Source organism: Rhopilema esculentum, chromosome 2, assembly GCF_057945365.1.
Source record: "Rhopilema esculentum isolate cy_ngs chromosome 2, ASM5794536v1, whole genome shotgun sequence".
NCBI lineage: Eukaryota > Metazoa > Cnidaria > Scyphozoa > Rhizostomeae > Rhizostomatidae > Rhopilema > Rhopilema esculentum.
The window spans coordinates 3045820-3062170 of NC_142816.1; the positions used below are offsets into that span (position 1 = coordinate 3045820).

A 16351-nucleotide genomic window follows, 5' to 3' on the forward strand; every position below is an offset into this window, starting at 1 on the left:
AATGCGTTTAGTAATAACACACTTTTAATCCTGTTAAGTTATATTGTTAGATCAGGTACCCAAAAGTATCAGATCACAAGGAAAACTCTTACACATAATTATCGGATAGACCCCCCTGTATATTGAATTTTAAGTGGCCCCCCTGGGTGCACATTGAAATTGTGTATTGTCACTATCAGAACTTTAACTTAAAGACTATATTTTATTACCTTAATCTTGTATTAAAGTTTTTGAGCATTCTGATTTTGGATTCGGAGAAGTATCAATTTGATATGTTTTGAAGCAAATTGTGATATTAGGTAATGAAAATATGGCTCAAGAAACATGTCCCAGCGCTAGTTCGCTGTAACCTAATATTTTTTTGTCCCCTCTGCTTACACGCAGATTATGCTGGCAGCCTCATGAAAAATATTTCTGTACTTTGGTCTTTGTGACAAAAATAGAGCGAAATTTTATGACCGTAAATAATTCATAGCTGTTTTATCAAAACTGTTCCCAATTTATGTATATTTTATACACTATTTGATGTACAAACCAGGATGGTTCAAATCTGCCTATACGGCAACGAACACTTTATGACAGACCGGCAAACAGTAATTTTCAATTTCAAATGTTTGTTTGCATATAAGAAATAAAATATTTTATCTTATGTTTGATTTTGCTACATAAATTTTCGTTTTCAGCAAAATGATTTGCGCCATCCTTTCAACACTGTTCCTTGGGATTGTTGTTGCTGTTGTTGTTGATTACATCATCAGTTTGTTCCAACTCAAGAAGTACCCCCCTGGGCCTTTCCCGCTGCCTCTCGTTGGTAATCTTCACTGGCTAGGAGGCCCACCAACACAACTATGTGATGCCTTGAGGAAGAAATATGGAAATGTTGCAAGTTTAAGTATTGGCAGAAAACGGCTTGTGATTGTACAGGGTTTAAACGAAGCTAGGGATGCGCTTTCAGCCAAGGGTGAAGCTTTCGCAGGTTTGTAGGAACAAGCAATTTTTATTCAACTTTCCTTGTGATTTGAATGTTCAGACACAGGAACATAGGGAAGGTGAAGGGTGTGATACCCCTTCAACGATTTATGTATACCTTTTGTAATTTTTGCAAGGCGCATAGAGAAACACGAGCTTTAAACACAAGTCCAACATTGATTATATAATTGAAGCGACGTTTAGCGTCTGCAAGCAACCACCAACACAACCCATTACCTCCTTACATCATCACACAGATCGTTAAGACTTATACACCCTGAGCGGTACGTTTATTCGCGGTGAATATCAGGCACCGCGGAGCAGGAGGGCCGAGACTATAATCCCTCCCCCTTTTGCCATAAACGTAAAGAGTTTAGAAAAGAACCATCATTCAAGCCTCGTTTTATACAGTTATGGCCCCTCTTTCGCTAATCTCAAAGTTGCGCTGTGCCTGCTATACGCAAGAACTGGCAAACTTCTTTCCAACAATATCTTTTAAAACTCTTCCAAGGGGGTTTTTCAATGCACATATCTTGCTATATTATTTACCTACCAAATTTAATGTTTATTTATTCATCTTCCGAAGGAAGACCCAATGATAATTACGCAGTCGACCTTATCACAGAAGATTTCAATGACATTGCGTTTGGTGCATATGGGCCTAGACTGAAAGCTATGAGGAAGATCGCACATGGTGCACTTAAGATGTACGGAGAAGGGCTTGCCAAACTTGAAGGCAGCATATTGATGGAGGTTGAGAAGCTTTTCGAAAGATTTGACGAAAACAAAGATGAAGCATTTAACCCAGATGTGGACTTATGTGAGTATCAACTATGCTTTTTAAGCATAATATCTGACATATTTCATTTGACAGATCAGTAACATCATTTTTAGCCAGCAATTGACTATAGAGCACAAAGTTCTTCTGAACCCAAACTCGCTTTCCCTTGCCAGTTGCAAACTTCATGTCAGCCTTTCCTCCGCCAGTTCCAAACTTCTAAAGCCTTTGAAGTTATTTCTTCTTTTCATTGTTAAGGTTTGGCAGTGTCTAACATCATTTGTACCATTCTTTTTGGAAGACGCTATGAAAAAGATGAAAGCGAACTTCAAGACGTGTTGAAGTTTACTTCTCTTACCTTGAGATATGATTTGACAGCACTAGTGAATTTTGTTCCTCTGCTGAGGTTATTGCCAAACAGGCTTTTGTCTAACTTCAAACTCGGCGTTGCCATGAAGGATAGATTCTTTGACAAGAAGCTCAGAGAGCACATGGAGTCATTTGACCAAAACAATTTGCGAGACTTCACAGATTTTGTGTTGCATAATTTTGAAAATGAAAGAAAGGCAGATAGCAAGATTCAAAGCTACATACACGATGTTAACCTTAGACAGATTCTCAGCGATCTACTTCTTGCTGGCGGAGAAACGACATCGACCGTATTGCGTTGGAGCCTCCTTTATTTAGCGACCTTGCCAGAAATCCAACAGAAAATTGCGATAGAGAGAAGGCAGAAGATCGGAAGCAGACAGCCTCGTTTGAATGACCGCAGAAACTTGCCTTATTTCGAGGCAGTTCTCATGGAGATTTTGCGCATGTCCACTGTTACGCCACTGATTTTACGTAAAACAATCACGGATACGCAATGTGATGGGCAAAGCATCCCCGCCGAGACCGTTGTTTGGTTCTTTTTGCCTGAAATCAATTCTGATACAAAAGAGTGGAATGAGCCTGACGTTTTTAAGCCAGAGCGATTTCTTGACGAAAACGGTGACATGATTCATCGCAAAAGTAAACGTGAAATGTCATTTGGACTCGGAAGAAGAAGCTGTCTTGGAGAAGTACTGGCCAAAGCAGAGCTGTTCATTTTTCTCTCCAATATCTTGTATAGATACGAGATCAGAATGGATAAGGCGGACTTCCCAGGATTTGATGCGGTCTTTTGTGTTGTTCGTGTGCCGAAACCTTACAAAATTAGGCTTATGAAGCGCAGTATCGGCGAAGATTAATTGACAATAAAGTGCTAATTAACACGGACTCGTTTCCCATTCAGAGTTCTATGAACAATAATGGCTGACGCTTTTTTGCTGGGTACACTAGACTGTTTTGCACGCTGCCATGGCTACGATTACCTTAGGTTGTTCATTTTAAGCTTTGAATATTTAAAATTCAAAACATACTAAGACGGGCATATAAAATAGACCTATACAATTAGCTTTTTTTACTGTTTTTAATACGGAAGTTTCTGTTGGGGTTTTAAATATCTCGTTACTGCAAATTAGAGTTGTAAATCCATAGCAATGAGAAATGGTCTGAAAATTTTAAGGTCGATCAAAACAAAAGAAAAGGTGACGATATAAGAGTAAAATGTCTCCGATTCCAATTTCATGATCAATATAGCCCGACGAACTCATTTCCAATATTTACTGTAGGGATGTGCAAAGCAAACGTTAAATCCATAGTTAAAATTTCTATTCGAATATGCATGCTCAATTTTCTCACTGGACGTCCTTTCCCCTAATTTAAAAGGTAACAGAAGAATATATAACTGCCACACGCAGGGACATAGTGAGCGGGGATGTTTAGGGTGTTACACTCCTCCCCCCTCCAGAACCTTGAACCCCCTAGCCTGGAAGGTTAAGTTACGCCACTGGTCAGAAGGAGGCCGACCTCGCCTATTTCCAACAGACCTCTTTCTGGTCAATTGAAGAACATAACTTTGATGTTGTAATTTCGACTGCTTGATTACGGTATTGGTGAAACGTTATTAATGATTTGTCAGAGAAGGGATAATTGTAGCATTTTCTACGGTGTGTAGCCCCTACTGCTTCGATCTCATCATTGAGTTGAATTGTTGAACACCATAGCTTATGTAATGATTCAATTCAATAGAAGCAGGAGCCACACATCATTTGTCATAAGATAATGGTTAGTTTTGTATTTAATTTGCATACTTGTAAGCAATGATGCAAACATTTCTCGCTGCAATTTTTATGCAAACAAGGAGACAGTTCTTGCCTTTCTGCATCTTGAATGTAAACATTTGTTGTCAAATATCTTTACTCCAGCGCAGTGAAAAGCTACAATTGCTTGCGAATTGATGCAGTTTATATCTTTGATCAAAGCCAATTTCAATAAAATTTTCAATGTTTAGGCTAACTGACGTGCGACATGGTATTGCTTGAAACATACACTAATCTTTGCATTCTTTTCAAAAGTACTGTACAAACAGTTACTCGATGCCGCAATAGAAGTTTAAGAGGAGTTCTTTTCTATTGAATTAAAAGTTATTTCCGATGCAATGTATGAGCTTTGCATAAACGTAATCCTTAAATACATAAGATTAGGCTCGAGACGAGTGGTATTTTTCTCCCACACTCCCAGCTTTCTAACATATGGCAACTACAAAATAAAAACTAAATAATAATACTGAAAAGATATTATTAATACTAAATAATCAAACAAACAATATATGACAAAAATCAAAACTTCTTGTAGATTGTATATTTAATTTCAATACAGTAAAAGATTAGCCGAAATTTCCATCGGATTTTTTTCTAAATAAATGTTATTTTCAAACGTATTTCCCACTGAAGAAAACAAGATAATATGCAATAAAATTAACATCACAATTACAATCATGTTGTTATCATGAACGACTTATCAAATGTGTAATCGCGTGACCTCTTGTATCATCAATTGTCTTGGATGAGATATCGATCTTAATATCAAAAATCATAAATGGATTGTTCTTTTTCCTACTTAATTATGGCGTGGTCAGCAAAGATTTCTAAAGGGTGCCGCCAAATTTGCAGTTTCCTTAAAATTAGACATGACACAAGGTGTTATCTTGTCAGAAGCCTGCAACACCCCCCCCCCCCCCCCCCTCAGATGAAAGCCTGAATTTTCGCCACTGGAGGATAACAGATATCTTTCGGAAAATCTAAAGTTTAAGCACATGTTCAATGACTGATTATAATTATGCTTTACCTATTACTAGCGCCATTACGAAATGAGCGGAATTTCACTCGCCCCAAACCCTTCAACGTAAAGACGATTTTTCCAATTCTTAACCCTCCAATTTACACCAAAGTGAAGCTACTTTTACCTTAATTCTAGTTCAAAATAATGTCTAATTATTCAAGTAAGAAATAAACACTTACTTACCACCATTTATTTTGTTTATGGGACTTCCTTTCTCGTAGCTGATGATGAGGTACCAACATCTTATTCATTGTGGATTCCTTCACCACGTAGGCCCCAAACATCCACAAACGCTTAAATTCTCTTTAGTTTGCCGTCTAGAGAACCTTGAGTCACGTGCTCATCGGACGAAGACGCCTTCAATGACACATTCATTCAAATTAAGTCTTTAACATTTGGTATCACAGCCAATCTGACGTCTATATCTGAAAAAGACATATTGTTTGGGAGGCAAACTAAAGAGGGTTAATTTAACCGTTTTTGGACGTTTGGGGCCTATGTGGTGAAGAAATATTCTCATCAAAGAAAACACCATGAATAGGACGTAGGTACCTCATCGTCAGTTATGAGAAAAGAAGTTCCGTGAACAAAATAAATAGTCGTAGGTAAGTATTATATCTTACTTGAATAATTAAAAATTATTTTCAACTGGAATTTAGGTAAAAGTAGCTTTGCTTTGGTGTAATTATGAAGTGTTTGAAATTGGGAAAATCTTGTTTACGTTCAGGGGTATTTTTTTTATAATGGCAGGTATACAGTTACTTATCTGCTAACTCCCCTGAAAATACATGTCAATCACCGTTTTTGCCTTTAAAAACTACCTCTGAATCAGCATATCCCTAACATCTTCTCTCTTATCAAAAACTCATCCTCTTACCAAAGCTCCACACCACAAGAATCCTCCCTCTCCTCACCCTCTCTTTTATCAGCCCCTCCTTCCTCTCTCCAGCCTCACATCCTGGGGTTCCTCTCTTCAACACTTCTCCTTCTTCCCAGTCCTCCCTCTCTCTAGCTTTTCCTCATCCCCTCCGACCTCTCTCTGTCCCCTCTTCCTTTTTCTTCCCCCTCCCCCATCTTCTCCCCCTTACTCATTCTTATTCCTGAGACTGATATGAGTAGTCAATTGAATACTCTATTTGACGATTCAATAAGAAATAATCATTTTCAAATCACAGCAACGATTTTAATCCAGCGACCTGCTTCAGATGCTGTCAATCTATGTGCTCCCACTAGGTTGTATTAAATTTAAACAATAAAGTTGTTTGCTTTTCATATGAAAAAATCAGTTTTCCTTACAACTTGACTGATGTATTAGTTTCATTGATTTCGAAAGCAATCCAAAGAAGGTTGTTGGAGCAAGTTAAAATGTGTTTACTCAAATTCTATAACATCCACTTGTGTCAATAAATTTCGTTGGCTTTCTAATTTCCTTCATAAGATCATATTTGCATTGAAAATTCTGTCATGCAGCTGTAAAAATACTTTGTTTTAAAGCACTTAAGTTTTGCAAAAGTCTCGTCAGTTCCTAGAAGATAAATGAATTGGTCTTTGGAATCAGTTGGCGGGGCTCAGTTCCACCTGGATTCGAACAAAGTTTCGCTTTTAATAGACCTTTGCACACTTGAAAATTGGCAGGTGATATTAATCAATTGTCGGAATCCGTGAACGCTGATTGGCTATGACCGAAGGCTAATTATTCTGGACCAATCTCTTCGCATTTGAGCTTTCTTTACGAGCAACTTCATACCGTCAACTAGCTTTAACTTAAAGCTGTATGACAAGTTACAAGAAGTAGACTTCGACACGTGACAGGTGACAGGGACCGTGATGTTAACCGGAGAGTTCACAGAAAACAGACTGAGAACAAGGATTGCAATATTCGTGAGAAAATCTTTTGACGTAAAGAAGACGTTCGTTGTAGTTGAGTTTCATTCGCTTTGTTATGAGAGAATGTACTTGGTTTTGTTGAGATGGAACGCTGAGTTGAAGGCAAATGTTGTGCATCCATCCATATCTGTAATGTGATCCGTTTTTATTTTGTATGGTGGACACGGAAGTTTCTTTGAACAGATGTTATTTGCGGGATAAAAGACATTTAACTTGCCAAGTACTGACTGCATAACCCTGGTGCCCGTTTCATGAAATTTGAATGCGAGCTTGTACATATTAGACATAGTACCTGGTCGATCACAGCTTCTCAATTTGAACGCAGCTTTACGTGATATCGTGGCTAAGCGAAAGTGTCTGGATTGAAAACAGTTGGTAAGTTGTACCATTAACTATTGCTTGCATATTTTTCCCGAACATTTTATCATTTCTTCAAAACCTCTTCATTCTTTTTGAAAACCACAATATCATGAAGCTAATCTCAATTTGGCTCTTCTGCTTACCATTCTTGTCATTCTCTGTCACTTAATTCATACATTTCATTTGATTTTTAAATATCCATACGGGCTATAAATTCGTTACTGACAATAAAAACTGATACACAATGTGCTCTATCTAGAAACCTTAACTATTATACCTTTACTATCGACGATCGGAGTTATTATGCGAATCATTGTTAGTAGTAAGTATTGTAAGGGAATCCTTCGGTACAATATTTTTCTGCGTTTTCCTGCCATTGTCAAGACCTTGTAAAAGCGGTAACCCAGATCCAAACATTTACCAACTACAAACTTATGTCCATTCTTTTACTATTAGATAAAATTTTCTAACACAAAACCAGTTTCACTTTACCTTGCCAATTAAACTAACATTGCCCCTTTTATCAAAATGCAACAGTGGAGGTTGACCCCGCGCTCCCCTCCCCGGTTTCCCTGAAACAAGCATTAGAGTATGAGACGCAAAGGCGCGTGTATCTGAAGCTAGGATTACAAAGTGCAAGTTTGAATTAAAACACATTAATTTCTCCTTGATAGCTTCAGCACAATTTATATTAGAAATAACTTGATTGCGTTATTTCTATAATCGTACATAATTTTCTTTATGGTTGCATTAAACTATGAGCTGTAGCATTTCAATTAATTTTGTTTATACACGGTATCAATTCAGCCAAAAAGAAACGTTATGATGTATAAAAAGAAGAACTAGCTTAAAATTAAAAGTTTGTTAAGGCTACTCAGAGATTTAAAGTATAAATTGTCTGATCTTCCATGGACTCGTGCCGAGCTGATCTCTTATAGCTCAAACGAAAAATCTTAGTTCTTTTTTAAGCCGTACGATGGAAACGACATCTCTAATGGGTTATGGGATTTCATTCCAACTCCTAACAAATTACCATCATGTTCTGTTCACTAAAATGTACCTTTGTATATTTCTCAATATCCTGAACATCCTGATTAATTTATAATAAATCTAATGAGCTTAAAATTATTAGAATAAAGTAGAAAAATAACTAAAATTCAACAATGCTGAAATAGGCTGAAACTGCTGAAGGAAATTAATTAAAAAGTGAAAGCTTCTTTAATCTTTTGAAAGCTCCTCCAGCTTCTTTTTTTAAACATCTTATTTCAACAATATGTTTGTTATATTCATAGCTTCCAATTTAGCCCACGTGCTTTGGAGAACGCTCTAGAAATTAAAGAAAATAGGACATTTTTGGATTAGGCTCCTTGACTTCAAATCTTCTCAATGACCGTCATCATTGCTTTCTTCCAATCTCTAGACTAACCCCCAAATAACCGAATCTCGTAGCATACTCATTGCCGTGAGCAATATTATCAGGCAGCACGCAGCCATTATTGAACTAGCAGGGGCTATAGCTCCCCCCCCCCCTCCTATAGCCTCATCTTTTTGCAATAGTAGGCTAGAAAATTTTCGGAAGGTTTACTCTAACGCAAATTTGGTCAGTTTGCTGTTTTTCTTGACTGGGAACCATTTTTGTTCTTTTTCTAGGTGTTTTATCTTGTTTGATGATATGACGTATTTTCTAACTTGGTTAGGTTGGTGTTTTTTTACCCTTTTTATAGTTATTGGTATCTTCTCTGAATCAGACTGTTTAGTTTAGTTTAGTTTAGTTTAAATAAGCAAGTATTTTCTAAAAGGGGTATTTTACGGCGCTTTGGATACGCCTATTCCAGCCACTCTGCTCTTAAGTTGCGTGGTCCCTGAATAATATTACAATGATGTTCGTATGAAACAGACTTTACTGTACGGCTTTACGCCTTACTTTGTTCTATCAAGCCAGTTTATGAAGCATTATAATTTTCAGTTGAGCAGGTTTTTGAATAATTTAGTATCTCTTCTGTAGCATGAAATCATATTTGCCTAGTTTTATGTCTGGCATGTCTGGCACTTTTTGCGTAAATTTTACGTGATTTCCAGGCGCCGTCTTACCCGGGTGGCAAAGTGGCCACCGACACCCGGGTCCTTGCCTTTCAAAGAAAAAACTGATGACGGGGCATTTTTTACAAAAGCTTCTAATACGTTTAATTCTCTCTTTCACCTAAAATATCCAGGGGCGTACCAACCGAGGGGGGTGTGGGGGGATGGTACACCGCCCCACTTTTGGAAAGTTGGTCGGTAAATTTTATGGATTGTCGGTAAATGCGTATCTTGACTATATATAGTATATTGGCGTGTATACATTGTCTAGCAAGAGTTGAATTTTGGTCGGTAAATTCACCCGTTTACATCCTCCCTACTCCAAATTGTCAAGGTACGCCCCTAAAAATATCTACTAACGTTCCACAACAAATTGTAAATTTCGCTAAACTAATAACAAAATATGTTAATGGTTAATTTGAACCAAAATTAATAATAAATTTAGAGAAATTGAGGGTCAGTGCACATCGTACATGGAGCCACCGAACATTACAGTATAACAAAACTCAATGAATATCAGTTCAATCCCGTTCGTTAGACGATTCAACAGTCGTAGGCCTAACATAAATCCCTATCTTATACCTGTCTTGCATCTTATCGTTTTATTTCCTTTCTTTACTTTTGTTATAATTCCATACGAGCATCTGAATTGGTCGCCCCTCGGCTTTTTACGCATCTTCGAAATAACAAATGCTTTCTGGAGATCCACATGGTTTACAGTTTTCGACGTTTACATTAAAATTAAAATACACGCTGATAATTCAGAAAGACTGTTTGCCTTCAAGTGTTTTTAGCTCACAGGTCTTTTTTCACGAAATTCTCCTAAGTTATCTCCAAAACATTTTTTGTCACTTAATCATATTCGTCAATAATTCACAATGTCTCCTAAGACTTTGCATATATTTGTCAAAAAAACGATATTCGTCTGTAGTTTGACCTAGCTATTTTGCAACAACTTTCAAATGATGAGACATTTCTACAGTTAGGGTAATCAAAATGAATCAAAAAATCTGTTAAGAATTCTGATAAACACTGCACATATTAATTACAAGTGAAAAGACACAATTGGGAGATTTAACTGATTCACATAAGGTATAAAAGGGTGCAAAAACTGCACCAGAAATACTACCTGCATATCAATTAAGTGGTAACTTGTTTTCAAATGAATGCAAACTCAAGGCTGTTACTTAAATAGGTGTAGGTGTGGCTACCCAACCTCAGTCTTACCCGGGTCCTTACGGCCTCAGAACCACTCTGCATTCAAGATACCGTACCGCCGTTGGTGATTTCGGTGATTTTCAAGTCTTCAGCGTAAGCTTAAAATCTTTGCGATGTGTTTTTCATATGTTGGTTTTGAACAATTTGAAATACTTTGTGAGGGTAATATTCAAATTAACGAATTGCTGGCTTACTGGTGATTAAGTGAATTAGTTAGATGTCAATAATTCTATTTAATTCTGCATATTGCGATAATATATTGAAATTTTAAACTGCTATAAAGCGTTCGGCTATGTAAAAATGAATGAAAACTTTCTTAATAGATTGAATCTTTGATTGGTGATTCCTTCTCTTACCCTTTGTAAACAGTTTCTACCGTTTTTCATTATGTTGTGTTCATACAACACCATGTGTTTACATTGTGCTATTTATATAACGTTTTCATCTAGCATTTATGTTTAAGAAAAGAAATAGCTTGACCATAACAAGAAACACGGTTTGCTTATAGTTTAAGTACCGTTCTATACACAAACTTTCGATTTATACGCGTAATCTTCTGGTAAGACACCACAGTAGCATGACATATATAGATTAAGACAGCAGGGTAATGAAGACATTACAGTTCAACGGCCGTGAAGAAAGGTTATGCAAAGATGCCGTAAATTTAAGAAAGGCCATTGCGCATAACTTGACAAAACTGTATAAAGTGAGATGAACATGACGTTGTGTTTGAACTTTTCCTTTTTCCAGACAAAGCGGACAGACCAAGGCATAGATGTTTACTTAATTTTCAATTCTAAGGAACTTTTCTTCAAAAAATACAACAACAATTTTTAGGATGGCAAATAGGACAAAATTATATCCGGTGGAGGGTTGGAGCTTCTTCTTAACCCTGCACGTAGACACATTTTTATCTCGATGCAGAGCAAACAGAATGGGTCCAGGGATTGAGCCTTGAGGAAAACCAAAGGCGCTTGATTCTCATCTGAATTGAAACATGCAGAAAGAAGGCTAAAAGTATTTTTATTGTTTCTGTGGAATGCGTGCGGAAGAATATTGCTTGGGATCAATCTACGGTTTTCGATGTTTACTTACACATTTTAACACATGTTTGTTCCTTTTAGTTTAAATACAGCGCAAAAGATTTCCACAAATCCTGCAACTGGTGTCAATCAAATGTGACAATAGCTAATGTTGAATCGTTTCTTTGCTTCTCTTTGCCTTAACAATGTGCTCAAATTGACAAATTGATTTAGTTTGTTTTTACCTGTGCGCGATAAATCTAAAAATATCGATATCTCGACACTTTATTTGGACCTTTCTCTAGATTTAATTACTTCTTGATTCCATTTGCTAAAGAAATTTTCTGTACGAAAACTTTTGTTGACACTGTTTGAATCCTCTTGTTGACGGGCTGGATTCCTCCTATCATTTCAGATTGCTTCATCCAAAACCAAACACTGCTCTCAGTCAACGATTCCGTGAAAGGTCTGCTGTTGATTATCAAGAATACAAGATGTCCTACTCGTACAGTGCTATGTTGGTGAACATAATTGCTTCCAGTATATTTGCATTTTTCGGGACTATAGGAAATGCTTTGGTTATTTTCGCGTTTTTCAAAGTACGCTCGTTGCGGACAATCAATAACATGTTTGTTGTACAGTTAGCATTCGTGGATTTGATGAAGGCTTCGATAATTCTTACAACAAAATCCGTGCATCAAGCAAAGCAAGTCACTTCTATGAACGAAGTATTCTGTCAAATTTCTGGAATGTTGCGTGTCATTGGCTCGTGCCAATCCGCTGTCCTGCTAGGCGCCATTGCGGTGGTGCGTTATTTCAAAGTTGTGAAGCCGAGGCTGTTCGAGAAGATATTCACACTTAAAAAGACGTTAATCTACTGCTGCTCGATATTTTTTGCCACCCTTTTATTGTCTCTGTTGCCAGTTATTGGCCTAGGCAAGTTTCGATTCAGCAAGTCTCACGGAGCTTGTTTTGTTAACTGGGACAAAATAAATATTCCTTTTCGTAGCATTTACTACATGTTTAACGTTGGGATCACTTTCCCTGTCCTCATCTTTTGTTACTATAACATTTTCAAAAAACTCCGGGAACACAGTCGGTCTGTTATTCCTCGAATTAATAAGAAATCCAAATCAACTGTGACGGCCCCTAAAATTGAAGTAACAAAGGCTAATTCCAAGGAAGGGAATGGCGAAAAGTATAAAACAGAGATGCCAGACAGCCATACAAGTGACCAGCCAGCTAACGAATCAGCTTCCCATCTACAAGTCACTGGCGGAGAACAAGAAAAAAAGAAGGAAGGCTTGCAGAAGAAAACTTACAAAGTGAGAATTAAAAAAGCAAAGGCCTGGTTTCGTATGAGGAGAGAGAAATCTGACGTCGAGCTGGAAGTAACGAGGATTATGTTTGCAATAGTGATTGTTTATATCTGTTGTTGGATGCCAGCTGCTATTGTGAACATCATTAACCTATCGAAAGTTGTTGCTATACCTGGTGATGTGTTGTTACTTATTGTCACCCTTGTTGACCTCAAAGTCTGCCTGAACCCCTTGATTTATGGCATAGCAAGCAAACAGTTTCGCAATGCATTCTTAGCTGTGTTGCTAAGGAAACGAGTTGAAGACACAGTGAGCATGAGCGGCGTAGGCAGCTCCTCTAAAGCGCCGTCCCATGACAACAGCTGCCAAGATAGTAGAGACATGACTGGTAGTGCCTCGTTTGAATCTTCGTGTGATGAGAAGAAGGCTACGTGTGATTATTCAAGTGTAGATTCCAAGGCAACATGTGTTTAACTTTAGCAAGACGAATTGTCAAAAGTAGGTAAGCTAGATTCATGCATATAATTTGCTTTACTTCGAATCCAGGATAAAAAATTTATTTGTAGTGACAAAGAATGTGACTGGATCAAAATGTCTGACCCGTACTGACTTAAAGGCAATCGACAGATGCTAAAGGGGCTTTGGTCAGCTTTCAATAAAAAAGTGATTAATCAGTGATTAATCAAAAACCCCACCTTCAACCGAGATTTGATTATTGAAAGGAGCTGTATTTGTACAAATAAGGAGCTATGTTTACTACCCTATACTTGGTATGGTGCCATCTTTGAAATTACCCCACACAATGAAAATATCCTGCATATTCCTGAATATTCGCTGCGTTTTGCAAGGTGCTTGCAAAGTAAATGCAGCTTTTAAATAACATCTTCAAGAAATCACTAACGAACAAATATTGCATCTCCTATTGCTCTTGAAAGCAAATTAATCCAGAAAAACTTGTTAAGGAGGGCAATAAAGAAAAGACTGAGAGAAGGACAGGTGTTTTTTCCAATTAAATTATTCTGTTTTCCTTGCTTTGTAGCGTTGTGATTATTTAGTAAACATATGTTACAAACTCGTCAGATCAACGCTTTTGCCTGAAATGTGGATTAGTCACTGTAAACATCATGCAAGCTTGTCTCTTAAAGAGAGCTTATTCCGTTAATTTTCTTGTTATAATATTTGCCATACAGAAAATCTCTTTTTCCTGTCACAGGTGTAGGTTTGTTTGCTTATATCGGAGTTTTCTCAAAAGAGTCTGCGACACCAATATCAAATCCGCTTGAAAGCAGCGATATTAGTTTATTCATCCAGTCTTTATGTACAAAGATACTGCCATATCTAAATTCACGTGTGCTTTTTCAAAGCTCTGTCAAATTTTAACCTGAATGTTAAATCATATCGTCTGCAGATTAAAAGCAGTGCAAACTTTCGTTATTTTCAAGAAGCTCCTCAGTGCAAATTTTTGTTGTTCTCATTTAAAAGATCAAGCATCTTGCACTTCTACAAGAAAGCAGTCGTTTATAAAAGCACGATACTGTAGAATGGGCATGCCCCTAGCCCGACTGGGAATTACCCAGCAACATATTCACCATGTAATAGAATGAGAAGTCTCATTTCCAACAGGAAAGAGGAATTGCCAGTTGCCAGAAAGTCATTAACTTTTTTGGCTATAATAGTACTTCATACCTTAATTTATAAGATGTTTTAAAAAAAGGTTGTTGATTAGGGTTAAACGTTAACTGATTTCTATTTATTCTCATTCAATTCTATATTTCAGATCAAGATGTAAAGCTATTTAAAACTTCTGTTCTATTTCTTGGCAATTCACCTAGTATCAAGAAACTTAGAAATAAATAGTGTGTTTTATTTCCATATCAACCATCGTAGCTCTTATTCATCTTAGCCGTATAGTTTCGACATATATTTATTTCCATTTTTATTCAAAATCTAAAATTATAGTTTCAGAAAAAGTACACCTGTTAACAGGGCAATCTTTTTCTGCGATGCAGTTCAAATACCACCTAATATGCAAGAAGCAAGATCCCTAAGCAAGAAATGCATCCTATCTTAATTTTAGAGCTCACGACTCTCTTATGGAAAAAAAGCGATCGCACTAAAAAGACGTCTTATGGAAATCAGGTTTTCTTCCTAAAAAAACAAAATATTTCCATCTTTCAACGAAGTTAGCCAAAAAAAGCAACTCTGATCCAACGATACTCCCTAATGTGTCCATAACAGATGCTGATATTTTCCTAATGAATTATAAATTTATAGAAATAGAAAATATAAACTAACAAACAAAGGTGTGAAAAAAAATGCAAAAAAGATGAGAAACTAGAAAAAATATTTGTGTAAGGTAAACTGGATAAGGGGTTCTCGAAAACAGGCAAGGATATAGTCTTACCAAAACTCACATTTCTCGACCAAGAACTTTTTTATCCAAAACTTAGTTAAAAACACTGAAAACAAACAAGAAAAACGTGTGAATCATCTGTCGACTCTCTTCGCAGTTGCTTTATCCTCTAAAAAGGCACTTTTACAAGAAAGGGGTTTTTGAAAAAAAGGCAAGGCTAAAGCCTTACCAAAATATCCAATTCTCGAGCAAGAACTTTTTTATCCAAAACTTGGTTAAATACACTGAAAACAAACAAGAAAAACGTGTAAATCATCTGTCGACTCTCTTGGCAGTTGCTTTATGCTCTAAAAAGGCACTTTTACAAGAAAGGGGTTTTTGAAAAAAAGGCAAGGCTATAGCCTTACAAAAATACCCAATTCTCGACCAAGAACCTTTTTATCCAAAACTTGGTTAAATATACTGAAAACAAACAAGAAAAACGTGTAAATCATCTGTCGACTCTCTTGGCAGTTGCTTTATGCTCTAAAAAGGCACTTTTACAAGAAAGGGGTTTTTGAAAAAAAGGCAAGGCTATAGCCTTACGAAAATACCCAATTCTCGACCAAGAACCTTTTTATCCAAAACTTGGCTAAATACACTGAAAAAAAAACAAGAAAAACGTGTGAATCATCTGTCGACTCTCTTGGCAGTTGCTTTATGCTCTAAAAAGGCACTTTTAAAAGAAAGGGGTTTTTGAAAAAAAGGCAAGGCTATAGCCTTACCAAAATACCCAATTCTCGACCAAGAACTTTTTTATCCAAAACTTGGCTAAATACACTGAAAAAAAAGCAAGAAAAACGTGTGAATCATCTGTCGACTCTCTTGGCAGTTGCTTTATGCTCTAAAAAGGCACTTTTAAAAGAAAGGGGTTTTTGAAAAAAAGGCAAGGCTATAGCCTTACCAAAATACCCAATTCTCGACCAAGAACTTTTTTATCCAAAACTTGGCTAAATACACTGAAAAAAAAGCAAGAAAAACGTGTGAATCATCTGTCGACTCTCTTGGCAGTTGCTTTATGCTCTAAAAAGGCACTTTTACAAGAAAGGGGTTTTTGAAAAAAAGGCAAAGCTATAGCCTTACCAAAATATCCAATTCTCGACCAAGAACTTTTTTATTCAAA

At 36.8% G+C, this 16351-nt stretch overlaps 2 protein-coding genes across 2 annotated transcripts; both read left to right on the plus strand.

Moving 5' to 3' along the window:
• Positions 1-2061: 2061 nt before the first annotated feature.
• Positions 2062-4039, plus strand: LOC135695610 (steroid 17-alpha-hydroxylase/17,20 lyase). The gene has a single exon (XM_065214745.2). It carries the CDS (start codon positions 2200-2202, stop codon positions 2974-2976), a length of 777 nt encoding a protein of 258 aa, XP_065070817.2. The 5' UTR covers positions 2062-2199; the 3' UTR covers positions 2977-4039.
• A 2361-nt stretch (positions 4040-6400) lies between these two features.
• LOC135695612 (putative G protein-coupled receptor No18) lies at positions 6401-15482 on the plus strand. Its single transcript, XM_065214747.2, has 2 exons — positions 6401-7213; positions 11933-15482. The coding sequence occupies exon 2, from the start codon at positions 12012-12014 to the stop codon at positions 13308-13310; it is 1299 nt and encodes a 432-aa protein (XP_065070819.1). The 5' UTR covers positions 6401-7213; positions 11933-12011; the 3' UTR covers positions 13311-15482.
• Positions 15483-16351: the final 869 nt, after the last annotated feature.

Coding starts and splice junctions, on each gene's coding strand:
- LOC135695610 (XM_065214745.2), top strand. CDS start 2,200: ATGAAGGATAGATTCTTTGACAAGAAGCTCAGAGAGCACATGGAGTCA.
- LOC135695612 (XM_065214747.2), top strand. CDS start 12,012: ATGTCCTACTCGTACAGTGCTATGTTGGTGAACATAATTGCTTCCAGT.